This window comes from Leptosomus discolor, unplaced genomic scaffold, assembly GCF_034619465.1.
Source record: "Leptosomus discolor isolate bLepDis1 unplaced genomic scaffold, bLepDis1.hap2 HAP2_SCAFFOLD_31, whole genome shotgun sequence".
In the NCBI taxonomy this organism is placed as follows: domain Eukaryota; kingdom Metazoa; phylum Chordata; class Aves; order Leptosomiformes; family Leptosomidae; genus Leptosomus; species Leptosomus discolor.
Window position 1 is genome coordinate 3436272 of NW_028237959.1, and position 26215 is coordinate 3462486.

General features: G+C 52.9%; 3 protein-coding genes across 3 annotated transcripts; 1 reads left to right on the top strand and 2 right to left on the bottom strand.

The window, feature by feature from the left end:
- Positions 1–239: 239 nt before the first annotated feature.
- Positions 240–1172, bottom strand: LOC147412318 (olfactory receptor 14J1-like). Its single transcript, XM_086481486.1, has one exon. It carries the CDS (start codon positions 1170–1172, stop codon positions 240–242), a length of 933 nt encoding a protein of 310 aa, XP_086337612.1.
- Positions 1173–15911: 14739 nt separating this feature from the next.
- Positions 15912–16859, bottom strand: LOC104347721 (olfactory receptor 14C36). Its single transcript, XM_086481496.1, has one exon. It carries the CDS (start codon positions 16833–16835, stop codon positions 15912–15914), a length of 924 nt encoding a protein of 307 aa, XP_086337622.1. The 5' UTR covers positions 16836–16859.
- A 7760-nt stretch (positions 16860–24619) lies between these two features.
- Positions 24620–25600, top strand: LOC147412319 (olfactory receptor 14C36-like). The gene has a single exon (XM_086481487.1). It carries the CDS (start codon positions 24635–24637, stop codon positions 25598–25600), a length of 966 nt encoding a protein of 321 aa, XP_086337613.1. The 5' UTR covers positions 24620–24634.
- Positions 25601–26215: the final 615 nt, after the last annotated feature.

Sequence of the window (26215 nt, forward strand, 5' to 3'; positions counted from 1 at the left end):
AGCACTGAGGAAATGCCCTTTTATTACAGAGATACAGCACAGCAGACCAGCTGTACCATCATGTTAGACACATGTCCAAAGGCCTCTGGGTCAGACAGGCTGGGTTCCTGCCTTTGGAGAAGTGGAGTGGCTTAAGACACTCCTGAGCAAAAAGAGTTCTCCTGGGTGAAATGCCCAAAGCCCAGGAGGTTCCTGAGAGAATGGGAAATCACTTGTGAAGAGCCATGGGCAGCTCATTGCTACTGACAGACAAGTGATTGAAAATGTTTCTTCAGGGCATTCTTGAGCTCCTGGTTCCTGATGCTGTAGATGAGGGGGTTCACTGCTGGAGGAATCACTGAGTACAGAAATGACACCACAACATCCAGGGATGGGGAGGAGATGGAGGGGGGCTTTAGGTAGGCAAACATGGCAGTGCTGACAAACAGGGAGACCACGACCAGGTGAGGGAGGCAGGTGGAAAAGGCTTTGTGGCGTCCCTGCTCCGAGGGGATCCTCAGCACGGCCCTGAAGATCTGCACATAGGACACCACAATGAACACAAAACAAACAAATGATAAACAGGCACTTACCACAAGTACCCCAGCCTTCCTGAGGAAGCCTGAGTGTGAGCAGGAGAGCTTGAGGATCTGAGGAACTTCACAGAAGAACTGGTCTAGGGCATTGCCCTGGCAGAGGGGCAGTGAAAATGTATTGGCCGTGTGAAGCAGGGCATTGAGAAACCCACTGCCCCAGGCAGCTGCTGCCATGTGGACACAAGCTCTGCTGCCCAGGAGGGTCCTGTAGTGCAGGGGCTTGCAGATGGCCACATAGCGGTCATAGGCCATGACAATCAGGAGATAATACTCTGCTGAGATCAAGAAGAGAAAGAAAAAGAGCTGAGTAGCACATCCGGTGTAGGAGATGGTCCTGGTGTCCCACAGGGCATTGGCCATGGCTTTGGGGAGAGTGGTGGAGATGGAGCCCAGGTCAAGGAGAGAGAGGTTGAGGAGGAAGAAATACATGGGGGTGTGCAGGCGGTGGTCACAGGCTATGGCGGTGATGATGAGTCCATTGCCCAGGAGGGCAGCCAAGTAGATGCCCAGGAAGAGCCAGAAGAGCAAGAGCTGGAGCTCCCATGTGTCTGTAAATGGCAGGAGGAGGAACTGGGTAATGGAGCTGCCATTGGACATTTGCCGGGTCTTGGCATGATATCACTGCTCAAAAAAGGAAAGGAAAGATTAAATTTAGGACAGAGTATTCTGAGCAAAGCCACTCCACTTTTTACAGCAACACCCCAACGAGATGCATTTCCTTCCTCAGCTTTGTGCTGGCTGAGTGTGGGGTGAGGAGCAGCGCCTCTGCCTGTGTGCTGCTGAGGGGTCAGCTTTGCTCTGCTGCACTGGGCACATGGAGCTGGTTTGTGACAGCTCCGACATTCACAAGGGCTGTCAGATGTAATCCACCTGTCATGGAAAACTTCAGAACCTGCACTCATGACTCTCCAGAGCCTGGGCTGCAGAGCAGATGCTTAGCATGGCCTTATAACAATTGTGTCTGATTTTCATTTTCCACCATCACAGCTGGGGAGTGTTCTTTTCCACGGTGGAAATCCTCATTTGTATGGCTGATAATGTGAAGTGTCTTGAGATGGGAGAGGCAAAAGGGCCGAGCTCTCTGTGCCTTAGGGCAGAGGCAGGAGAGCCACAGGGTCCGTCAGCCTCTTTCCAACCTGCCCTGCGCTTTCGCTCGTGCTGCCCTGAAGATGACTTCACGCGTCAACTCCCCTTGAAAAAGCCCCACACGACTGCACTGGTACGGGAGCAGGGGAGCCCTGTGGGAAAGGGCAGCTCTGTGAACTCTTGTGTGCCCCAGCCCAGAGATGGAGTTGTGATGGAGAGAGCAGGACACAACCTCCCCCACACAGAGAAGCAAAGGACCGTGAGAGGGGAGCGCTGACCCCCACGGAAAGGCTCAGCACTGCCCAGGATCCTACGGGAGAGCTGGGCCTTTCTGGGGGCAGCTCGCAAGCCCAGCAGGACAGGCACAGCAGGCAGTCGGGGCTCCCACAGAGGAGATGCTCCAAGGAGAGGGGCAGCTCCTTGCCCAGCAGACAGCACCCACAGGACACCTCCAGGGAAGGACCAAGGGAGAGCTGCCTGCACGTGCCCTTCCCCGGGGCTTCTTTGCACTTTCCCCCAGCCCCTGCCCCTGCCCCTGCTGCCTGGAGCTGATCCTGTCAGCAGCTGCTTCTCTGTCCCCACCCTTCCTACCTGCCCCTGCTCCCAGAGCCCATCCCACCCTCTGGGGGTTCAGCTCTGCCCTGCACACCCCTCCCTGCAGCAGGGCCTTGCCCAGAGGCATCTCCCTGGGTGCAGGCTCTGATGGGAACCTCCGAGCAGCCCTGAGGAGGCTGCCAGAGCCATGCTGGTGCTGTCTGTAAGCCACGCTGGGCTAGTTTCTCATACTGCCTGGTTTCTGCACCTCTAAGAGGAACAGATGTGGCATTTCAGTGCCTCCTCCTCAACTGAGGCACGAATTTCTCAGTCCCATTGCCCACCCAGAGCAGAAGACTAACAGGGTCCTTACCTTTCAGGTAGCCTCCGCCTTGCTGTGCTTCTGGAAAAGTCTCCTGGGAATGTCCTGCACTGTTCTGCAGCTGTCAGCAGCCCTGACCCACACAGCACCCTCTTGACAGCAGGACCCTGCCCTGCAAGGGGTGGCTCCTTCCACCCCCAGCTTCCCCTGCAGCACTCTGAGAGCTCCCCAGGCAGGCTGAGAGCTGAGCCTGGCAGGTGGCATAGTTCCTGCCCCAGCACACAGCCCCTGGGGGGCAGGGACCCTGCTCGGAAGGACAGCCCTGGGCACCCCTGGCTAAACACCCACACGCACACCTCCACCACCATCCGCAGCAGAAGGCAGCCTCAGGCCCTGTCCCTCTCATGGCGCAGCAGGGAAGCCCTGCTCTGCAGCACCTCCTCCTCCTCTAGAGCATAGAAACTAAGAGAGTCCTCCTGACAGATCCCAGGAACTGTCAGATGTACCAGGTTTAGCAGAGCCCTCCAGGAACTGCAGCTGCATCGCCCTGCACCCAGAGACTTACCACGCAGAGGGCTGGGAAGGTTCCTCCCCCCTTCAGCTCTCAGCATCCTCCCACTCCCCACTGCCTTTAAGCTCTCCCAGCCTCCCACGTCTCCTCTCGCTGCCTGCAGGCAGCACCCCCAGCCCTGCTCCTGGGCAGAGCTGTCTCTCTGCAGCGCTGCCCGCTTGCCAGCAGCTCCCTCCATCCCAGGAGCCCAGCCCAGCTCAGCAGCAGGGGAGCAGCCCAAGGCAGCCCTTTCTCTGCCCCCTCTGGTCTCCCTCCAGCTGTCCCTGGGGCTCCAGGGGAACCTGCTGTCAAACAGGCTGAAGTCAGCACTGAGGTTCCCTCCCTCAGCTGGGCAGAAATACTTCTTTCTGCCAGTGTCATTGTCCTTCTGAGAGACAGACCTAGGTCTAAATATCAACTTTTCATGGAATCATAGCATTATTTAGGTAGGAAAAGACCCTTGACATCATCATTCCAACCGTTAACATACTACTAGCAAGTCCACCAGTAAACCATGCCTTTTAACTACCTCCAAGGACAGTGACGCAAGCACTTCCCTGGGCAGGTGTTTCCTGCCCCATCCTTAGGCAGGACACCCAGACAGTCACAGGGTGTCCCTGCTGAGGGAAGGGATTCAGCTGAGTGGGTTGAGGCATCTCATCCCAGGAGCGCAGTCCTGGGGCTGGAAGGGGACTCAGCTCCCTCCCACACACACCACAAACCCACGGGAGATGGATTCCCCTGGCCTCTCTTCAGGTTTGCATGAAAGAGGCACCTGCATGGGAGCTCCTGGTCTCAGCTCCCACGGTAATGAATGGTGATGGAGGCCAGGAGGGAGGTGTTCCCATGCAAATGTCTGGTGACACTTGAGGTGACAGAGGTGGCCAAAGGTATGAACAGGTAATAGAGACAGATGGAAGATATGTGCAGACTGATACAGGGACAGGACAACATCTGGGGCATCTTCTTGCAGGCTCTTGGGACTTTCCTTTGGCCAACTGTAATGGCAGCTGATGCCCCAATTAAGGGCAACTGAACCTGTCCCTGTCATGATGTTCAGGGTGGCCTGTAGAGGTGTTCGTCTGATGGGATGGAGTCATGTGCCACAGGGAGAGCTCAGTGTCTCTCTTCCTTCTCTTCATCTGTTGGATTTACTAGATCTTCACTGACTGCATTGGCAGTTGTCTCATGGTCAGCCCCATGTCGTGTGACAGGATTCAGAGCAGCTACTCAAGTCAATGTTCCAGTGCAGGCCCACAGAGCTACCTGAGATGCCAGGGCTGGCACAGGATACAGGAAAAGCACTTTTCATTAAGGAAAGGTGTGCTAGAGACACCCCTGATGGCACCTCAGAGAGTGGAATTTGGTAGTTTTTGCCATTGATGGTTGCCATCAGTCAGAGGCATCAATCAGCAGATGCCATCAAAGAGGCAAGGTCTGTCCCTTCCTCTATCTAACAGCTGCCGACATTGAGTGAACACAAAGCGCATCACAGCGGGGTCTTTACTCACCCCCTGACCATTCAACCAAGTGTAATGGGTCTGCCTGAGATGCAGCCCTCACCGTGCTGTGCAGTGGTAGCTAGATAACACACCTGTGTTTTGACTGCTGCTGAGCCGGGCTCACACAACACCAAGGCTGTTTCCCCAACATTTCCCCAGTAGGCTGGGGGTGGGTAAAAACTTGAGAGAGTATACAGCCAGGACAGCTGACCCAGACTGACCAAAGGGATATTCCATCCCACATGACGTCTGCTCAGCAATATAAGCTGGGGAAAACAGGAAGAAGCGGGGGACATTCATTTCGCGTTTGTTGTCCAGAGCAACCACTACGCATACCGGAGCCCTACTTCCCAGGAAGTGGCTGGACATCGCCTGCTGATGGGAAGGAGAGAATAAGATCTTTTGTTTTGCTTTTGCTTCCGCGTGCGGCTTTTGCTTCATTAAACTGTCTTTATCTGACCCACGTGCCCGTTGTTATATTTTCTCTCCCCTGTCCAGCTGAGGGGGTGAGAGTGATAGAGTGGCTTTAGTGGGCACCTGGCATCTGGCCAGGGCCAAACCACCACAGTCTTTTTGGCGCCCAACGTGGGGCACGATAACAGCAGTTTTGCATTAAGTGTTCTGTAGCTGTAGCAGCTATTAAGTGGCAAAACTCCTGTGCAGGTCACGGAGTTTTTTAATTGCAGTGCTTATCTCTTTACTTTGCTCTGCTTGGGAATATGCTAGTAGAAACAGCTGCTATGTGTATCACATTGATAGCTTTAGTGTGCTGGGGAAGCTATTGTGTGGGGAGGATGAAGGAGCTTGGGAGTATGCTAGCTCAAATAATAGCTATGTGCTCTTGCCTGGTAGTGATGGCCTTGTTGTCCTTCAGGAGCTATGTTGTAGAGAAGATGAAAGTATCCATCTCCTTCTCCCTACCTGAAATTGATGCAGATGATTTTGTTATGCAGGCTCCCAAGGTTCTCATTCACCCTTACGTGAGTTGTTTAATATTACTCATTAATACTTTTGGCATGGTATGGGTTCTGTGGAATCTGGCATCATCCTGGTATAAGAGAAGACAGCTTTTGGGTCAGGCAATACTGAAAAGTGCCCTGAGGCGGCCAGTCCCTGGGTGGCAGAGTGTGTGGAAGGATTTGGGCAGATTCTTAGGACAGTTATCACCTCCCATAACCTGGGACTTCACGCCTGAACAGGCAAGCGATCCTACCAAACTAACGCACCACCTGATAGAAGGGTGCCTTACCTACCCCAATGAAACCCAGCAGCTTCTAGCTCTGTACTGGGGCCTGGCCTGTGCCTATCGAGCCACAGTTCAATACTCTCAGAGGACTGTGGCTGAAGCAGGGACACAAACTACATCTGAGAACACCATGGCTGAGATGGGAACCCAAACAACAACGACTACAGTAATTGCCCCAGTAGTGAAGAAGAAACAGTGGATAAGAACAACAGGTGCCAATTGCTACCAGAACAGTGGACTGACGACAATATCGCACCAACTGAGACTCCTTGGCTCCCATCCGTGAGCTGATTCAGCAACTGCAGAGCCAAGGAGTCCTCAGCAAGACTCATTCGCCTTTCAATAGCCCCATATGGCCAGTGCAAAAGTCTGATGGAGGGTGGAGGGTAACAGTAGACTATCGTGGCCTGAACGAAGTGACGCCACCATTGAGTGCAGCTGTACCAGATATGCTGGAGCTCCAGTATGAACTGGAGTCGAAGGCGGCCGAGTGGTCTGCTACGATGGATATCGCCGATGCATTTTTCTCAATTCCTTTGGCATCAGAGTGCAGGCCACAGTTTGCTTTCACATGGAGGGGTATCCAATATATCAGGAATCAATTGCCCCAGGGGTGGAAGCACAGCCCTACCATTTGTCATGGACTAATACAAACCGCACTGGAAAAGGGTGATGCCCCTGAACATTTACAGTACATTGATGACATCATTGTGGGGGGGGATAAGGCAGAAGAAGTGTTTGAGAAAGGAAAAAAAGTAATTCAAATTCTTCTGAAGGCTGGCTTCACCATAAAGAAAAACAAAGTTAAGGGACCTGCACAGGAGACTCAGTTCTTAGGAATAAATTGGCAGGATGGACGCCGTCATGTGCCTATGGATGTGGTCAATAAGATAGCAACTGTGTCTCCAGGAGCTAACCAAAAGGAAACACAAGCTTTCCTAGGCCTTGTGGGGTTCTGGAGAATGCATATTCCAGGTTATAGTCAGCTTGTGAGTCCTCTCTATCGAGTGACACGAAAGAACTGTTTTGAGTGGGGCTCTGAGCAACAACAAGCCTTTGAGCAGATCAAACAGGGAACAGCTCGTGTGGTAGCTCTTGGGCCTGTCCGGACAGGACCAACTGTGCAGAATGTCCTCTATACTGCAGCTGGGGAGCATGGTCTCACCTGGAGCCTCTGGCAGAAAACATCAGGAGAAACCCGAGGATGACCATTAGGGTTTTGGAGCCGAGGATATCGAGGATTAGAAGCCCACTACACCCCAACTGAAAAAGAGATAAGAGCAGCATATGAGGGGGTTCGAGCCGCTTCAGAAGTTGTTGGTACAGAAGCATCTCTCCTCTTGGCACCACGATTGCCTGTGTTACACTGGATGTTCAAAGGAGACATGCCTTCTACGCATCATGCAACCAGCGCTACGTGGTGTGAGCGGGTAGCATTGATCACCCAACGAGCTTGACTGGGAAAACCCAACCATCCAGGAATCCTGGAAGAAATCATGGACTGGCCAGAAGGCAGAGATTTTGGAGCACTGCCTGAGGAGATGGCTCGTGCCCAAGAGGCACCACCATATAATGAGTTATCAGAAGATGAAAGGCGTTACGCTTTGTTTACGGATGGATCCTGTCGTGTGGTAGGAAACTGTCAGAAGTGGAAAGCTGCTGTGTATAATCCCACACTACAAGTCATTGAGGCTGCTGAAGGAGAAGGCGAGTCAAGTCAGTTTGCAGCAGTAAAAGCTATCCAACTAGCCCTGGAGACTGCGGAGAGAGAAAAGTGGCCAGTACTCTATCTCTGTACGGATTCCTGGATGGTGGCTAATGCCCTGTGGGGTTGGTTACAGCAGTGGAAGAAGACTAATTGGCAGCGCAGAGGTAAACCCGTCTGGGCCGCTGCACGGTGGCAGGACATTGCTGCCCGGGTAGAAAACATGGCTCTAAAGGTACGTCATGTAGATGCTCACCTGCCCAAAAGCCGTGCCACAGAAGAACATCAAACCACTGAGCAGGTAGACAAGGCTGCCGAAATGGACGTCGCTCAGGTGGACCTGGACTGGGAGCGTGAGGGTGAGCTGTTTGTAGCTCGATGGGCCCATGGAACATCCGGACATTTAGGAAGAGATGCAACATACAGATGGGTTCGTGATCGAGGGGTGGACCTGACCATGGAGGCCATTACACAGGTCACTCAGGAATGCGAACCGTGTGCTGCCATCAAGGGAGCCACACGAGTAAAATCTCCCTGGAATAGAGGGTGGTGGCTGGGTTTTGGCTATGGTGAGGCCTGGCAAATTGACTGTATTGGACCACTGCCACGAACACGGCAAGGGAAGTGCTGCACCCTCACCATGCTGGAAGCAACTACCGCTTGGCTGGAAACATACTCTGTAAACCGTGCCGCTGCCCAAAACATGATCTTAGGCCTCGAAAGGCAAATTTTGTGGTGACATGGCACCCCAGAAAGAATTGAATCAGACAATGGAACACATTTCCGAAATAACCTAATAAACACCTGGGCGAAGAAACACGGCATTGAGTGGGTGTATCACATCCCCTGCCACCCACAAGCTTCTGGAAAGATTGAACGATAGAATGGACTGTTAAAGACGGTGTGGAAAGCATTGGGCCGCGGGGCAGGGAAGCACTGGGACGTCATTTTAGCAGAAGCCACTTGGCTAGTTAATAGCAGAGGATCTGCTAACCGTCCTGGTTCTGCCCAAGCAAAACCTCTGCGTCCTGTGGGAGGAGATACAGTCCCCGTAGCGCATACAAGAAAGCGGCTGGGAAAGGCGGTGTGGGTTGCTCCTCCCATGGGAAAAGGCAACCCCATTCGTGGGATTGTCTTTGCTCAGGGCCCTGGGTGTCCTTGGTGGGGAATGCGGAAGGATGGGGAGACCCGATGTGTGCCCCAAGGAGACTTAACCTCTGCCGAGAAGTAATGTGTCTGTTGCAGGAAAGGAATGTAGCAGGAGTGAGCTGGAGCGACGAAGAGAGAGGTTTGCAAGGAACCAGACGAGTGCAGCGATGACCAAAACCAAGCCGGCGCTGGTGCCCAGCAATCAAACACACTGCTGCTCCTGTCCTGAACGCTCATCTTGACAGGTGGAACACAAGTTGTAGACCTGGGAAAAAGACTAGCTGTCTGCTAAAGGACAAGGGATGGTAGATAATGAGGATGTTAAATCTCTATGTTGGGGATAAAAATGGTTTAAGTATGTAGCGTCAATTGTAAATTGTAAGAGGGATGTACATTAAATTATGTGGTACCTGAGCATGACACAAGTGGTATGGAATAAGGGGTGGATAGTGTAATGGGTCTGCCTGAGATGCAGCCCTCACCGTGCTGTGCAGTGGTAGCTAGATAACACACCTGTGTTTTGACTACTGCTGAGCCGGGCTCACACAACACCAAGGCTGTTTCCCCAACATTTCCCCAGTAGGCTGGGGGTGGGTAAAAACTTGAGAGAGTATACAGCCAGGACAGCTGACCCAGACTGACCAAAGGGATATTCCATCCCACATGACGTCTGCTCAGCAATATAAGCTGGGGAAAACAGGAAGAAGCGGGGGACATTCATTTCGCGTTTGTTGTCCAGAGCAACCACTACGCATACCGGAGCCCTACTTCCCAGGAAGTGGCTGGACATCACCTGCTGATGGGAAGGAGAGAATAAGATCTTTTGTTTTGCTTTTGCTTCCGCGTGCGGCTTTTGCTTCATTAAACTGTCTTTATCTGACCCACGTGCCCGTTGTTATATTTTCTCTCCCCTGTCCAGCTGAGGGGGTGAGAGTGATAGAGTGGCTTTAGTGGGCACCTGGCATCTGGCCAGGGCCAAACCACCACAAGCTGTAACATCCAGCTGCAGACTGCAGTTGAGAAGGCTGATGTCACAAAAGTGATGCAAGTTAAAGGGGACAATGAGGAAAACGGTGGGGTTGGGGAGGTGAGGAGCAAGGTTGCCCAGACAGTGTCAGACCTCAAAAAACTGCTTTTCCAACGAGTCCAGACCTCCTGAGGAAACCCTCTGGAGCATTAGCACTTGGAGAATGCTGCTCTAACCCCTTCTCTGAAAGAAAAGGCAGAAGTTATAACACTTAAAATAAAAATTAAAGTTATTAGATGCACTTTGAAATCTTCCTCCTGAACTACACTATGAAACAGCTCCAATCAGCTGTGGTGAAGAAAGTTACAGAAAGTTCAGCAGCTTGTTAGGGCCTTTGGGGCTCATTACATGACCCTCAGGTACTGAGAGAAGTCTGAAGAAACCTCTCCAGAAGTCAAAGTCAGAAGCAAAGCCCAGAGGTACCTTGAAGCCCTGATTGGCTCCCCTGAGGGCCCTTACTGACAAAGCCTCCCCAGGGCCTCATTAGAGCAGATCACTGGAGGCCATGCTTGCAGGCAGGCCAAGGCCCTGTGCAGGTGGCTGGAATGCTGAGAAAACCCCTTGCTTTGCTTTAGGAAGCAGAAAGGCCACGTCCTGACCCTCAGGCCCTGCAAAGGCACATCCTGACACCCTCCAAGTTCCCTCTCACCAGCCTCGCTGGCAGAGGCAACCGCTCTAGCCAAGAGGACCAAGACCTCAGGCCTCTTGGACCTTGCAGCCTTGCTACAGCCCTTGGCCATCTCTCCTGCAGGCTGTCCCACCCTGCCCCAAGCCTGCAGCTCTTTCCCTTCAGGCCGTTGACAGCCTGCTTGCTTTCCCACCCAGCTCTCACCCCACCATTTCTACCCCTTCCCTCATGTCTCTCCACTCTCGCTGGCAATTCCTTGAAACACAAAGCCATGGCCTGATCCAGACTCCCACTGGGTGACCTCTTGCACCACAAGGCTACCATTGGAGTGGCATTTCTTTTGGGTTCACCTCCAGTCTGAACCTTCCAAGATGCACTTTGTGGAGCTTTCCCTCTCTTCCCACTACCAAGAAAAGCTCCGTCAGTTCTGAAACCACCCTTCAAGCAGGTGCACGCTGCTCCTGTAGTGCCCTGAGCCTCCACTTCAGCAGGCTAAAGAAGCCCAGAACCTTCATCCTCCCTACACAAGCTCCAAACTCCAGCCTGGCAGATCTCCTTGGCAGCAATTCCATTTCCTTCCCATTCCTCCAGAGAAGGGAGGTCCTAAGCCAGTCTCTGGTCATCCAGATGCAGCCACACCAGTGCCGAGTCGAGGGGGATGAGAGATTCCTTGTCTGGGTGGCCACGCACCCCCTAATGCAGCCCCGTCTCTGCAGCCCCATCTGCAGCTGGCCTTCCACACGGTGAGCGTGTACCACCGGCTCCTATGGCACCCCTCGTAGTGCCCAGGCCCTTCTCCTCAGGGTGACTCCTGAGCTGCTCAGCTCCCAGCCTGCCCTCAGCTATGGCTTCACTCTGCCCCCCATAAAGGACTCATCACTTCTGCTCACAAAGCTTTCTGAGGTTTCTAGTGCCAAATCCCAGAGATTTCCAAGGTCCCCCAGCAGTGAAACACGATTGGACCAGCTCTTCATCTGCACCCACAGATGTCTCACCCTGACCTATAGTGCCTCTGCCAACACAACAGCATGAGGAATTGCAGGGCAGTACAGATAAGAACAGGAGGTGCTTGTTAAGTGATATTGCTGACCAAGGGACACATTCCCATGGTGTCCAGCTCCGAAAAACCAAAGGAAGGTCCAAAGCAAGGCAGAGTAGGAACAGGGAGGGAAGGGTGAACAGAGATGGGCTGTTTGCATGGGAGGGTACAAGGATGGTCAAAGGGAAGAAACCGTGACCAGGAAGTGAGGGAAAAAGAAAAGAAAAGGTGATGCCGTGGAGCTGATCAGGGCTGTTTGGGGGTACCTGCCAAGCAGCCCTGCATTTCTGCAACAATGCCTGGAGTGGGACAAGAAAGTCACAGGTCATCTGACCAAACTTTCTGTTTGATGTGGATGCTCAGCAGGAACCTGCATGATTTCCCTCCATCAGGAAGGCAAGATCTGTGTTGGATGGAAACACAGAATCATTCATGCTGGAAGGGACCTCAGGAGGTCTCTAGGTCAACCTGCTGCTCACAGCAGGGTCAGCTATGGGGTCAGAGCAGGTCGCTCAGGGCTTCATTCATTTGGGGCTTGAAAAGCTCCAAGGACAGAGACAACACCAGTTCTCTGGGAGATCTGCTGCAGTGCTTGAGTGTCTTGGTGAAGAGAGTATTTCCTCCCTTCTTTCAGGCCGTGCCCATTGGCCCTCATCCTCCCATCATGCACAACAGAGTAGAGCCACACTGCATTTTCTTACTGATACCCAAGAAGATGTTGGAAGGCTGTGAGCGCTCCCCAAAGCCTTGCCCTCTCCTGGCTTTGCACCTTTGCAGCAATGGTGGCCAACAGCATCCTGGGCAGCAGTAGGCAAGAGCACTGCCAGAGGGTTGGTGGAGGTGATTCTTCCTCTCTACTCAGCACTGCTACAGTTTCTCTTGCTCACCTCCCTCACAGTTTTCTACCCTACCACCTTCACCCACACTGCAGCCAAAGCTGCCCTCCAGAGCGGAAGAGGGGTGACAACCCCTATCCATGCCCCCTTCCTGGATGGGCCTCCCAAGTTCTTAGGGAAAGGGATTCTCACCATCAATGTGCTTTTGCTGGCCTGTCAGAGACACTGGCAGAGGTGAGCTTAAAAGCACATATCCCAGCCAGGAGTCAAGGGCTGACCTATCAGCTACTGCAGAAAGAATCACAAAATCAGAGAATGGTGGGGGTTGGAAGGGATCTCTGATGATCATGTACTCCAACCCCACCGTTAAAGCTGATTTGCCTAAAGCAGGTCGTGGAGGATCATGTCCAGGTGGGTTTTGAATATCTCCAGGGAAGGAGACTCCCTGTTCCAATGCTCTGTCATTCTTACTGTTAAGAAGTTTTTCCTCATGGTGATGTGAAACTTCCTGTGCTCCACTTTCTGCCTGTTGCCCCTTGTCCTGTCACTGGGCACCTCTGAAAAGAGCTTGGCCCCATCCCCTTGACATCCACCCTTCAGATATTCATAAGTGATGGTAAGGTCCATTCTCAGTCTTCTCTTCTCCAGGCTAAAGAGCAGAGGTCTGTCAGCCTTTCCTCATAGGGCAAATGCTCCAGCCCCCTCATCATCCTAGTAACATCTGCTGGACTTTTTCCCGCAGTTCCCTGTCCCTCTTGAATTGGAGGTCCCAGAACTGGACACAGCACTCCAGATGTGGCCTCACCAGGGCAGGGTAGAGGGGGAGAATAACCTCCCTCAATCACCTTGCCACACTCTCTGTGATACATCTCAGGATACCTCTGGCCTTCATGGCCATAAACACACATGGCTGGCTCATGGCCCACTTGTTGTCTACCAGAGTCTGCACGTCCTTCTCCTGCAGAGCTGCTCTCTAGCAGGTCGATCTCCAGCCTCTACTGGTGCGTGGGGTTATTCCTCCCCAGTGCAGAAACCCACACTTGCCCTTGTTGAATCTTATGAGGTTCCTCTCTGGCCAGCTCTTCAGCCTGTCCAGGTCTCACTGGATGGCAGCACAGCTTTCTGGCATCTCAGCCCCTCCTACCAGTTTAGTATCATCACCAAACTGGATGAGGGTGCACTCTGTCCCTTCATCCAGGTTGCTGACAACTATGATGAATAGGATGGGACCCAGTACTGGCCCCTGGGGAGCACCGCTAGTCACAGGCCTCCAGCTGGACTCAGCACCACTGAGCACACCCCTCTGAGCTCTGTCCTTCAGCCAGTTGTCCATCCACCTCACTGTCCACTCGTCTAGCCCACACTTCCTAAGCTTCCCTATGAGGATGTGGTGGGAGACAGCGACAAAAGCCTTGCTGAAGTCGAAGTCACCAACATCCACTGCTTTCCCCTCATCCACCCAGCCAGTCATGCCATCACAGAGGGCTCTCAGGTTGGTCAGTCATGATTTCCCCTTGATGAATCCATGGTGACTACTCCTGATAATCCTCTTTTCCTCCCCCTGTTTAGAGGTGACACCCAGAACGAGCTGTTCCATCACCTTTCCAGGGATGGAGGGGAGGCTGACTGCTCTGTAGTTCCCCGCATCTTCCTTCTTGCCCTTTTTGAAGACTACAGTGACATTTGCTTTCCTCTAGTCCTCAGGCACCTCTCCTGTTTGCCATGACCTGCTGAAGATGATGGAGAGCGGCTTAGCAGTAGCATCTGCCAGCTCCCTCAGCACATCTGAGCTGGTCTCGTGCACTCATCTTACCCACAGGGCTGCTCAGAGACACGAGTCCTTCCCTCGCACGCACACAGGCAGTGCAGGGCAGGAGTTGTAGTGTCTCTCTGGCTTCCTGCTGCCATTCCCAGAGGCTGGCAGGCACCTCAACCCTGCAGTGTGTCACGTTGCCCTGCACTCATCTGAGATGCCCCACGGTAAGAGAAATGGACCCAGGGACGTTTGGGTTCAAGGAAGCCCACCCCAGTGATGCATTCAGGTTGTTTCCCAGGGGACGTTACCATCAATGTGAAGTGACCCTGAGACACTGTCTGTCCCACAGGCCTTCATAGCATCCCCAGGAAAAGCTGATGGCATTTGTGCTCCCTCAGGCTCATCTCACCTCGTGGACGTGATGTGCATTCTTACATCTCATCTGAACTATGTGCACATGGACGTCCGACCTGGTCATTCAGTGTCCCTCTGTGCCAGGACAAGAACCTCTCTGAGCAGGGGTGAGAGGGCAGTGCTGGAAATGGTGGTTGTGACGGGGCTCCTCCATGACGTTTGCACCAGGGCATGAGGTTTAACCCAGGCTGGCAGCTAAGCACCACACAGCTGCTCCCTCCCTCGCTACCCCTGCAGCGGGATGGGGGAGGGAATCAGAAGGGTAAAAGTAAGAAAACTCATGGTTTGAGATAAAGGTAGTTTAATAGGTAAAGCAAAAGCAGCACACACAAGCCAAGCAAAAGAAAGAATTCAGGCCCTACTTCCCACCAGCAGGCAAGTGCTCAGTCACCCCCAGCAAATCAGGGCTCCATCATGCATTTGGTTACTTGGGAAGACAAACGCCATCACTCCAATGTCCCCCCGTTCCTTCTTCTACCCTCAGGTTTTATTGCTGAGCATGACATCACGTGGTAGGGAATATCCCTTTGGTCAGGTGGGGTCAGCTGTCCTGGCTGTTTCCCCTCCCAACCCCTTGTGCACCCCCAGCCTACTCGCTGGTGGGGTGCACCAAGGAGCAGAAAAGGTCTTGATTCTATGAGAGCACAGCTCAGCAATAAAGAGAACATCCCTGTGTTATCAACAGTGTTTCTGGCACAAATCCAAAACTCAGCTCCCTACCAGCTACGATGAGGACAATTAACTCTATCCCAGCTCAAACCAGCACAGGCAGCTTCCCCAGGGTGTCCAGTGAGCCCAGGCACAGACCAGACCCTGCTCTGCTGGTCCTTCAGGTCTCTCCCAGGAGGCCTGGCTGTGCGAGGACACTGCTGTTTTCCCCACACCCTGCACACTCACACTCTTTCTCTGTTCACCGTCGTTGTCATCTGTGGGACAGTTTCTTGGGCATGCTCTTGAGAGCAACTTTGGAGGAAGGCCTAAGCTTTCAGGCAGTGCCCTGAGGAGATCCCCTTTCATGATGGAACCGCTCTTACGGAGGGCAACTCTGTCAGAGAAGTGCCCATTGCCTGTCCCTGCCTGTGGTCACAGGACTACCACGCAGCAGGACTGTGACCAAGCTGCCAGAGCAATCAGGCCTTACAGCAACACAAGGGCTCAGAGGGAGACTGTGGAAGTGGAAAGAGAAGAGCTCTGGAAGACCAAGTGCTCCTGGCAGTGCTGCCATGCTGGGAACTCTCTTCCCCTCCACCTCTGCACACAGGAATTCTCCCTGCAGCTCCAAAACGGAGCAAGGATCTCAGGAAAAATGTCTCCACAGGACTTCCATGTTGTGTGTTTTGTTTAAACACACAAGAGCACAGCTCCTCCTCTACACTTCCTCTCCGTCTGGAAAGAAAAGCAGACAGTGAATTAGAAGGGGGGTACAACATCATCACTGGTAAAACGCCACCATCAACACCAGAAAAAACAGATGACAGGTTGGACCTCTACAGAGGTACATGACAACTGCTATGCAGAGGAAGATGGGCAGTTTCCTGCTTTCTAATAACAGCCAGTCATGATTTTTGACACAGCATCCCTGAGCTCCTGGTTCCTCATGCTGTAGATGAGGGGGTTCACTGCTGGAGGCACCACCGAGTAAAGCACTGCAAGCAACAGATCCAGGAACGGGGAGGAGAAGGAGGGGGGCTTCAGGTGGGCAAACATGGCAGTGCTGACAAACAGGGAGACCACGGCCAGGTGAGGGAGGCAGGTGGAAAAGGCTTTGTGGCGTCCCTGCTCCGAGGGGATCCTCAGCACGGCCCTGAAGATCTGCACGTAGGACACCACAATGAACACAAAACACCCAAATGCGAAACAGACACTGACCACAAGGACTACAACTTCCCTGAGGTTGGAGTGTGAGCAGGAGAGTTTGAGGATCTGAGGGATTTCACAGAAGAACTGGTCCAGAGCATTGCCTTGGCAGAGGGGCAGTGAAAATGTATTGGCCGTGTGCAGCACAGCAGTGAGAAACCCACTGCCCCAGGCAGCTGCTGCCATGTGGACACAAGCTCTGCTGCCCAGGAGGGTCCCGTAGTGCAGGGGTTTGCAGATGGCAACGTAGCGGTCGTAGGCCATGACGGTGAGGAGACAAAAGGCTGCTCCAAGCAAGAAGACAAACAGAAGGAGCTGGGCAACACATCCCGAGTAGGAGATGGTCCTGGTGTCCCACAGGGCATTGGCCATGGCTTTGGGGAGAGTGGTGGAGATGGAGCCCAGGTCGAGGAGGGAGAGGTTAATGAGGAAGAAATACATGGGGGTGTGCAGGTGATGGTCACAGGCTACAGCGGTGATGATGAGTCCATTGCCCAGGAAGGCAGCCAAGTAGATGCCCAGGAAGAGCCCAAAGGTCAAGAGCTGCAGCTCCCGTGTGTCTGCAAATGGCAGCAGGAGGAACTGCGTAATGGAGCTGCTGTTGGACATTTGCTGCTGTCAGGTGTGGGGGACTGTTCTAGGAGGGAAACACAATAAGTTAGGGGAGACTTTCTAAAACATGAAAGCCAGTTCCCATACCCCCTCTCCCCACTACACACACACAGACACACTTTTCTAGAAGCTCTTCCTTCAGCTCTGTGGCTGGAGCTCTCGTTGGTGTCTCATGAGGAGCAGGACCTCCGCCTGCTGGCAGCCAAGGAGTCAGCCCTGCTCTGCCGCAGGGAGTTCACGGGAATGGAGGGAGCAGAGACCAGGCCTGGGGTTCGACTTTGTCAGCTGAAACCACTCCTAATGCAAAAGGGCTGCTCAGCACCTGCACTCCCCATGCCAAGGAACCAGGAGGGCAGAAGGCAGTCGGAGAGGTCTGGACTGGGGGGTTTTACAGCTCCCCCATTTCCCCTGGGCTGTTTTCATGGATGCCAGAAAACCTCAGCACTTCTGCTGCACTGGAAGGGAACGGCAGAGCCCCGTGAGGCAGGAGGATTGCTGTGCTTGGTGCAGAGTGAGGGGAGCTGGTCTGTCCCTCCGCCTTGTTCCCAGCTGCCCTGGGCTTGCACCTTTCTCGGGTGGAGGAGGATCACAATCCCACGTTACCCTGAAAAGCAACTCGACCCTGCTGAGTGCAGAGGGATCCAGTGCACACCACTCAATGTCCCACCCTTTCTCAAGGTCCCAGCACCCCACTTCTATCCAAGGACACTCTTGCCTCATTTCACCAACCCAACAGTATTTCCACACTAGTGAAGTCTTTCCGTTCTGCACATGGCATTCACGTAAAACAGAGGTTCTACGGGACAGGTTTGCATCCTGAAGGGCAGCTGAAAGCTGGCAAGGACAGCTCAAGGAGACAACCAAGTGCCCTAGAGATGGCATCTCAAAAAGGAAGAGTCAGCTTCCACTCTGGCTCCATGGACTGTACCGACCAGACCCTATGAGGTATGAGGAAAGCTGGGACACTCGTTCCCATGGACATACCTGCATGGGACCACACCCAAGATCAGTGTGTGACTCTGCAGATGAAGCTCCCATCCCCAGAGAGACTGACAGCAAGAACAAAAGGACAATGCAAATAACAGAGAGAAGGGAAAATGCAGGGAGGGTCCAGCTGAGAGAGGCCAGGGCAGAGGCAGCCGCGCACTCAGGGCAGCATCCCCCTGCCCCAGCTGGGCACGCCACCTCCCAGACCCCAACATGGCCGGGCAGCTGCTCTCAGCCCCTGTGCTCTGCAGAGGGCCCTGGGCACGGGGCTGGAGAGCTGCAGCACGGCTCTGCTGGAGCTCTGGCTGCAGAGGAGCTGCTTCATGGCTTGGACCCCCCAGAGCCCTGAGGGCAGAGGCTTTGGTGGGTGGGAGAGGAGGCAAGGGGGCTGGCTGAGAGGAAGGGCTCTGCATGGGAGGGGATGACCAGGAGTTTTCTGAATTCTCCCTCCCACAACACTCCTGGTTATAGTTTCCTTTCATTCCCAGATCATATACCTGCTTCCTGGAGAGTTTTCTTCTGCGAGGTGTTTCCCTGGTACACATCTTTTCCCTGCCAGCACTCACACATCCCATCCCAACTGCTGTGCACTCATCCCAGCCCTACACACACCCAACTGCTTGTAGGGGACTTGTTAGGAACATCTTCCTGTTTGCAGGTGGAAAAGGGCAGGTCAGACCAACAGAGATGGGTCCAGCAAAGGTGATGCTGGTGCTGTCCATAGGCAAGGGAGTGACTGAAGGCACTTTAGGAGGCTGCTGTGAGACCTACTAGAGACTGTCACTTACAGCTCACGAGTCTCAGTGACTTGTGCAAGCTCGAGAGCCCCTTTGCCCTTTCTCCCTCCCAAATTCCCCAACAGTAGGAAACTGAAAACACAGAATCAGGAGAGCACTTTACCTTTATAGTGATCCCTGCCTTGACCTTACAATTGATAGTTGCCCTCAGAACTGTCCTGGAATAATCTGGAGCTGTGAGCAGCTGTGACCCACACAGCGTCCTCTTGAAGCCAGGACCCTCTCCTGCCAGGAGCTGCTTCTTCCACCCACAGTTTCTCTCTGTTCTGCAGGGAAGCTGCAGGCTATGGGGTGGGCCAGCTTCAGAAGACCATTCCAGGAACCGCAGTTGCAATGTCCTGCAGCCAGAGACATACCCTGTTAAGGACTCTGAAGATTTCTCTCCAAGCGAGCTCTCCTCTCTCCTTATACCCCACGCTGCCTTTAACCTCTCTCTGCCTGGCTCCTCTCCCCTCCCTGCCTGCAGGCTGTGCCCTCAGCCCTGCTGCGCTTTGCACCGGAGCTGCTCCTGGGCAGAGCTGTCTCTCTGCAGCGCTGCCCGCTTGCCAGCAGCTCCCTCCACCCCAGGAGCCCAGCCCAGCTCAGCAGCAGGGGAGCAGCCCAAGGCAGCCCTTTCTCTGCCCCCTCTGGGCTCCCTCCAGCTGTCCCTGGGGCTCCAGGGGAACCTGCTCTCAAACAGACTGAAGTCAGCACTGAGGTTATTCTCTCTCAGCTGAGGACAGAAACACTTTTGGAGGCAAAGTTACATCTAAAAATCAACCTTTTTGTCTTTTTATCAGACAGGACACCCAGGCATTGACAGGCAGGGATCTCCTTTACCCCTGATGAGGGAAGAGATTCAGCTGAATCAATGGACACATCTCAACCTGCCTTTCTATTCCTGGCATTTGAAGGACACTCAGCTCCCTCCCATGCCTGCCACAGACCCACAGGAGGTGGGATTCCTCTGGCCTCTCTTCAGCTGCGCACAAATTAGGCATCTGCATGTGAGCGTTTTTTCTCAGTCCCCTGGGAATTCATGGAGGTGAAAGGCAGGAGTGAGGTGTTCAGATGCAAAACCCTGGCCACATCTGAGTTGCCAGAGGAGATGCAAGAGGCACACAGGTAACTGCAGGCTCTAATGGAGAAGTTCATAGAGACAGGGCAACATCTCAAGGATCATTTTATGAGCGTGGTGGAAATTCCTTTGGCCCAGGGAAATGACAGCCCTATAAAGGCCAAAATAATCTTTTCCTGCTCATCATGATCATGGCCGGTTATAGAAGTGATCCTATGGACTATTTCGGTCATCTGCCATAGGGACAGCGAGGTCTCTCTCTTTTCACCACCTGGATTTACTAGATCACCAGTGACTATAATGGCATTTCTCCCATGTTCATCCCCACGTTGCCTGACAGAATTCAGGGCAGCTACTGCATTTAATGCTCAAGCCCAGGCCCCTAGAGCTACATGAGGTGCCGAGGCTGGCAGGGACAGCACGGGACCTACAGGAAAGCAATTCCCATTATGGCAGGTGTGTCACAGAGGCCCCAGACAGCATCGATGAGAGCTTGACTTGGTGCCTGTATGCCATTGACTGATATGATCAATGAGTCCTCAGACGCCATGAGAGCGACAAGGTCTGTCCCTTCTCTGCCCAACAGCGTCAGGCATTGCATGAGCACAAAGCAGATCACACAGGGATCTTTACCGGCTCCTTGAGGATAAAATCCATGCAAAGACCAAGAATTTTAACAGTGTGCCTGGATACTGTGTCTTCCAAGACAGCATCCCCCAAGCACAGTAAGGGTCCATATCATAACCCAACTGGAACTCAAAAAGGAATTCAAGGGCACCAAGATGAATTTTTGTTACTTCAGGAACTGTTAAAGAAGAAAAAGCGATAATATAGGACCACTGCTGAATTTAGTAAGAGCAGGTGTGGATAGATCTGAGATGTCTATATTCTATGTCCCCTTTGCCTCAGTTGCTACCAGCAAGGTCTCCGAGGCCTTTGAGCTTTGAGGCAGGACTCTGGAGGAGAACAACCAGGGGTGGATGGGGGTCAAGGCAGGGGTTACTTGAGCAAACTGCACTCTTCCCAGTCCATGGGATTGGAGGGGCTGTGTCATGGTTTGAGGCTGGGCTGACCACTAATGAACGACAGACGTTCTCTGTTAACCCCTCTCCCCTCCCTTTTCAGTTAAATCTCCTCTAACTAACGGCATTTTCTGAAACAGCAGCATGTTTTTCCAGACAGTGACTGCTTCTAGTAGTGATAAGGCCTGATGTTTAAGTTTGTACCAAGGAATGGGATTCAGAGAGGCCTTTGCTTAGACTTGTTCTTATGGCGACCAAGGTCGCTGCTAAATCTTGTACTCGGTGTTGGGGTGCTGGGAGTGAAAAGGGTCGCACCTACAGGGAGGAGCGAACTGGACAGGTGACCCAAACCTGACCAACAGAGTATTCCATCCCATATACATCATATTCAGTATAAAGCTGAGACATCACAAGGGTCTCGCTCTCTTCCTTTCTTCTTCGATGGCCGACATCTGAGGAGGACTCTGTTCTTCTGTCATCGATCCCGATCCGTGCATCCCTGAATCCAGTGCCTGAGTCCAGCTCCTGCATCCCGTCCCTGTCTGCTGCCGAGCCCAGCCTGGGACTGCCCCAGTGCCAGCCCTGAGGTGTGGTGGTGAAGTATTGTCATCAGGGTGGGGGGAGTTGGGTTCGGTATTGGTTTTGTATATATTTGTACATATTTCATTATTTCCTTATTGTTATTATTATCTTTTCTTTTATTGTTATTGATTCATTATATCTGCTTTAGTTTTCTTTTCCAAACTGTAAAGTCTCTCTCTCTCTTGTTCTCTTTCCTTTTCCCTTTTGGGAGGGGAGAGGGGTTAGTAGATGTCCTGGTTTGAAAGACAGGTGTCTGCGGAGGAAGGCAGGAGCCTCCCTTGAAATGGAAAGTGCAACCCCCTTCCCTCCAAATTATTATAATTTGGAAATTAACGGGCCTTCAGGCAAAGATATGGGGAATAGGAATAACAGTTCTTTACTAATATATATATATATATATAACGCAAGGCAGGAAAAAACAAACAACCCACTGGTTTACACTGACAGAGTCAGGAATACAACCTGACACCCTGTTAGGGTGGCAGTAGCAGTCCGATAAGATGCTGGCTGCAGTCCTCCTGAAGCGATGGGTGTAGTTCTGTGGAAGCAGCGATCAGGTAAAAGGGTCTGGTCTTCCTCCGAAGGTCCAGTGGTAGGTAGGTAGCTCTTGTCCTCTGGAACTCCAGTGGGGGGGGGGGGCAAAACTCCTCTGGGAATCCAGTGGAAGAAAGGCTGCTAGGGTGTTGGAGATCTCCGTTTTTATTTGGCATGGACTGCTTGGCTCCTTCCCCCCCCCCCCCCCGGGCGGAGCATCTCACAACGGGATGGGGAGTCGTGAGGCAGTTCCTTGATGGGCCATGAACAGGAGATAGCCCAGGAGCGAGTTATCGATGGGTCAGGCGATAAGGCATTGTTGTGCCCATTGACAGGAGATAGTCCAGAGGGGGGAGGCAGGGAGCATCGCCCCACCTGGTCTCAACAGCTCCTGAAGATGGTCATAGAATACTTTTTTTTTCCTTTTGGCACATTTTACACTGTAACCTAGGTCACTGGTGTTGGTCTCTTCTCCCAAGGAACTAATGACAGGAGAAGAGGTAATGGCCTCAAGCTGCACCAGGGGAGATTTAGATTGGATATTAGGAAAATTTTGTTTCCTGAAAGAGTGGTTAGACATTGGAACAGGCTGTCCAGGGAGGTGGTGGAGTCACCATTCCTGGAGGTGTTCAAAAGATGAATAGATGTTGTGCTTAGGGACTGGTTTAATGGTGGGCATGGTAGTTTTAGGATAATGGCTGGACCTGACGATCTTAGAGGTCTTTTCCAACTAAAATGATTCCATGATTCTGTGCTGTCCTTGAAAAGCAGCTGTACTGAGCTCAGCCATCATGCAAAGGCTCTGCTTCAGAGCAGAGAAATGGCTTGGACAAAAGAATTCTGAATGTCTTTCTATCCCTAGGATAAGAAATCCAGAATGAAATGTCTAAATTCACTCAACTAAAGTCATCTCCCCAACTTGGAGAAACTAGATCCTTCCTTCTCACCTTCCAGGTGTCCTGTGTAGTGACAGGACAATAGAGGTTATGCTCATGCCCAACTCTTTTTCTGATAGCAGAAATGACACAGCTGGCAGTCAGTGTCTCTGCCCAGCTGAGGGAGGGAACATCAGTGAGTCCTTCAGCCTGTTTCACAGCAGGTTCCCCTGGAGCCCCAGGGACACCTGGAGGGAGCCCAGAGGGGGCAGAGAAAGTGCTGTCTTGGTCTGCTCCCCTGCTGCTGAACTGAAATGGGCTCCTGGGAAGGAGGGAGCTTATTGAAGAGGGCAGCACTGCCGAGAGCCAGTTCTTCCTAGGAGCAGCTCCTCTGCAAAACAGCAGGGCTGAGGGCACTGCCTGCAGGCACCAAGGGGAGAGAAGTGAGGCTGGGAGAGCTTAATGCCAGTCTGGAGGGGAGGAAGCTGAGAGTTTATTGGAAAAGAAATCTTTACAGTCATCTGCATGGTAAGCCTCTGGGTGTAGGGCAATGCAGCTGGTGTTTCTGGAGGGCTATCCAAAATCTGGAACAGCTCACAGGACATATAGTCTTTCATGAGGATTCCAACAGCTTCTCTAGTGTAGAGGAGGAGGATGTGCTCCAGGTGAGGGACTCCCTGCTACACCGCCAGATGCACCGGGCATGATGGCTGCCTTTTCTCAGGGACAACTGCAGGCTCTGAAGGTAGGTGTGCAGGCAGGGGTGCCCAGGGCTGCCCTTCAGAGCAGGGTCCCTGCACCCCAGGGGCTGTGTGCCAGAGCAGGGACTCTGCTGCCTGCCAGGGTCAGCTCTCAGCCTGCTCAGGGAGCTCCCCACGGCACTGTGGGGAGATGCTGTGGGTGGAAGGAGTGACCCCCAGCAAGGGAGACTCCTTCTGCTGGCGGGGGTGAACTGCATGGGTCAGGGCTGCTCCCAGCTCCAGATCACCCCCACAACATTTGCAGAGGCTCCTTCTGGACACAGCACGTCAAGGAACTGATCACCTGAAAGGGAAGAAACCTGAGCTGTGAGTTTTGTCCTCTTGGTTTGCTGGGTGGGCAGGGAGAAATGGGAATTTATTTCTGCGTTGTGCACCAGGCCTTGAGACCCCATTTGTTGTTGGGACTTGTCTGAGCTGCTTATTAACCCCTGCCCACACAGAGATGTCCCTGGGCAGGGCCCTGCTGCCAGGAGGTGTCTGCAGGGCAGAGCTGTGGACGTGGCAGGTGGGATGGTGTCTGTGATTGTGAAGAGGAAGGAGATGTGCGGACAGAGAAATAGGTCCTGGCCAAGACAGGCTCCAGGAAGCAGAGACGTGGGCAGGGAGGAGGAGAGAACTGCTCCCAGACATGCTGTGGGAGGGGGATTGAGGCATCTTCCTGCCATCCCCTTCAGTGCAGATGCCTTCCCTGGAGCAACCCCCTGGTCTCATCACTCACACAGCAGAGCCTCTGCCCTTAATGTCACAGGGATTTGGACATGAGTTGCCTTCCCAGCAAACTGACCACCACAGAGAAGACACGCTCAAGTGTCCGACTGCATCTCCCTCTCCTGCCTCCGCTGGCAGGGGGACTTTAGCATCTCATCTTCTCCCTCGTTCTTGCTGTTACACTCACTGGTGTGGGGGGTTGAGGACCGAAGTGCAGCTGAGACATCAACATGGCATGTACTGTTATTTTTCTGGTTTTGGCTGGGATAGAGCTATTTCTTCTTCATAGTACCAAGAACAGTGCTGTGTTTTGGATTCTGTATGGGATTTGGTATGAGCAGAATGTTGATAGTACACTGATGTTTTTAGCTATTGCTGAGAAATCAAGTGGAACAAGTTTCGCTCAGAAAATGCCGCTTAATTTCTCACTGGCTTTTCCTTGAAGGACAGGTCCGCATGATCAGGAGCAGCAAATGTCCAACACCAGCACCATAACCCAGTTCCTCCTCCTGGCATTCACAGACACACGGGAGCTGCAGCTCTTGACCTTCGGGCTCTTCCTGGGCATCTACTTGGCTGCCCTCCTGGGCAACGGACTCATCATCACCGCTGTAACCTGCAACCAGCACCTGCACACCCCCATGTACTTCTTCCTCCTCAACCTCTCCCTCCTCGACCTGGGCTCCCTCTCCACCACTCTCCCCGAAAGCATGGCCAATTCCCTCTGGAAAACCAGGGCCATCTCCTACTCAGGATGTGTTGCACAGGTTTTTCTATTTGTCTTTTTTATTGCAGCAGAGTATTTTCTTCTCACCGTCATGGCCTATGACCGTTACGTTGCCATCTGCAAACCCCTGCACTACGGGACCCTCCTGGGCAGCAGAGCTTGTGTCCACATGGCAGCAGCTGCCTGGGGCTGTGCATTTCTCTATGCTTTGCTGCACACGGCCAACACATTTTCACTGCCCCTCTGCCAAGGCAATGCTCTGGACCAGTTCTTCTGTGAAATCTCCCAGATCCTCAAGCTCTCCTGCTCAGACACCTACCTCAGGAAGGCTGGAGTACTTCTGTTCGGTGTCTGTTTAACATTTGTTTGTTTTGTGTTCATTGTGGTGTCCTACGTGCAGATCTTCAGGGCCGTGCTGAGGATCCCCTCAGAGCAGGGACGCCACAAAGCCTTTTCCACCTGCCTCCCTCACCTGGCCGTGGTCTCCCTGTTTCTCAGCACTGCCATGTTTGCCTACTTGAAGCCCCCCTCCATCTCCTCCCCGTTCCTGGATCTGTTGCTTGCAGTGCTTTACTCGGTGGTGCCTCCAGCAGTGAATCCCCTCATCTACAGCATGAGGAACCAGGAGCTCAAGGATGCCCTGAGGAAACTTATGACTGGTTGCTTTTCAGAAGCAACAATGAACTGCCCATATTCTTTTCTGTATCACTAGTAATGGAACTCATTATAAGTCCAGCCTCTCTTTGGCAGATTGTTTGCATTGGTTTCTTTGATTTTAGCTTTTCTTGGTTGTATTAATGCTGTCCACAAAAATACTGTCATTCTTCATCCTGTTTCTATGTCAGTGTCTGCCTCCTTGTGTGACCCAGAGACTTTGTGTAAATAAGGAGTTGTGCTTTCTGTTCTTTTAATCCAAATAAAGGACCCTGCACTGACTTGTTTCTCTGAGTTTCTTTCTCCAAGACCATTTGTGGAGCTGCTGGGGCAGCGTCTTTGTGCTGAGGTGGAGGGGGCAGTAGCCACCCTGAGCTGGGTCTGCCTCTCAGCCTCACCGGCATGTCCCTGGCCACCACAGCCCACTTGCTCTGAAGAGCAGCACCACTAATTCAGGGTCTGTGGGGAGCCTTGGGAGGGGGTGCAGGAAGGGCTGTCCAGGTCATCAGAGCTCTGTAGGGAAAAGTCTCTGTGGGGAGATGGGAGTCCCAGGAGAAGAGCAGGGCACCGTGTGTGTGTGCAGGGGGGACATGGAAAGAGAAACCCTTTAGTGTGGGTGGCAGCTTGGGTCAGGCTGCCCTTTCCCCGGAGAATAGGACCTTCCTGAGGATTC

What these genes read in the sequence shown, in the direction of transcription:
- LOC147412318 (XM_086481486.1), bottom strand. Translation starts at nt 1,172, where the DNA reads ATGTCCAATGGCAGCTCCATTACCCAGTTCCTCCTCCTGCCATTTACA.
- LOC104347721 (XM_086481496.1), bottom strand. Translation starts at nt 16,835, where the DNA reads ATGTCCAACAGCAGCTCCATTACGCAGTTCCTCCTGCTGCCATTTGCA.
- LOC147412319 (XM_086481487.1), top strand. Translation starts at nt 24,635, where the DNA reads ATGTCCAACACCAGCACCATAACCCAGTTCCTCCTCCTGGCATTCACA.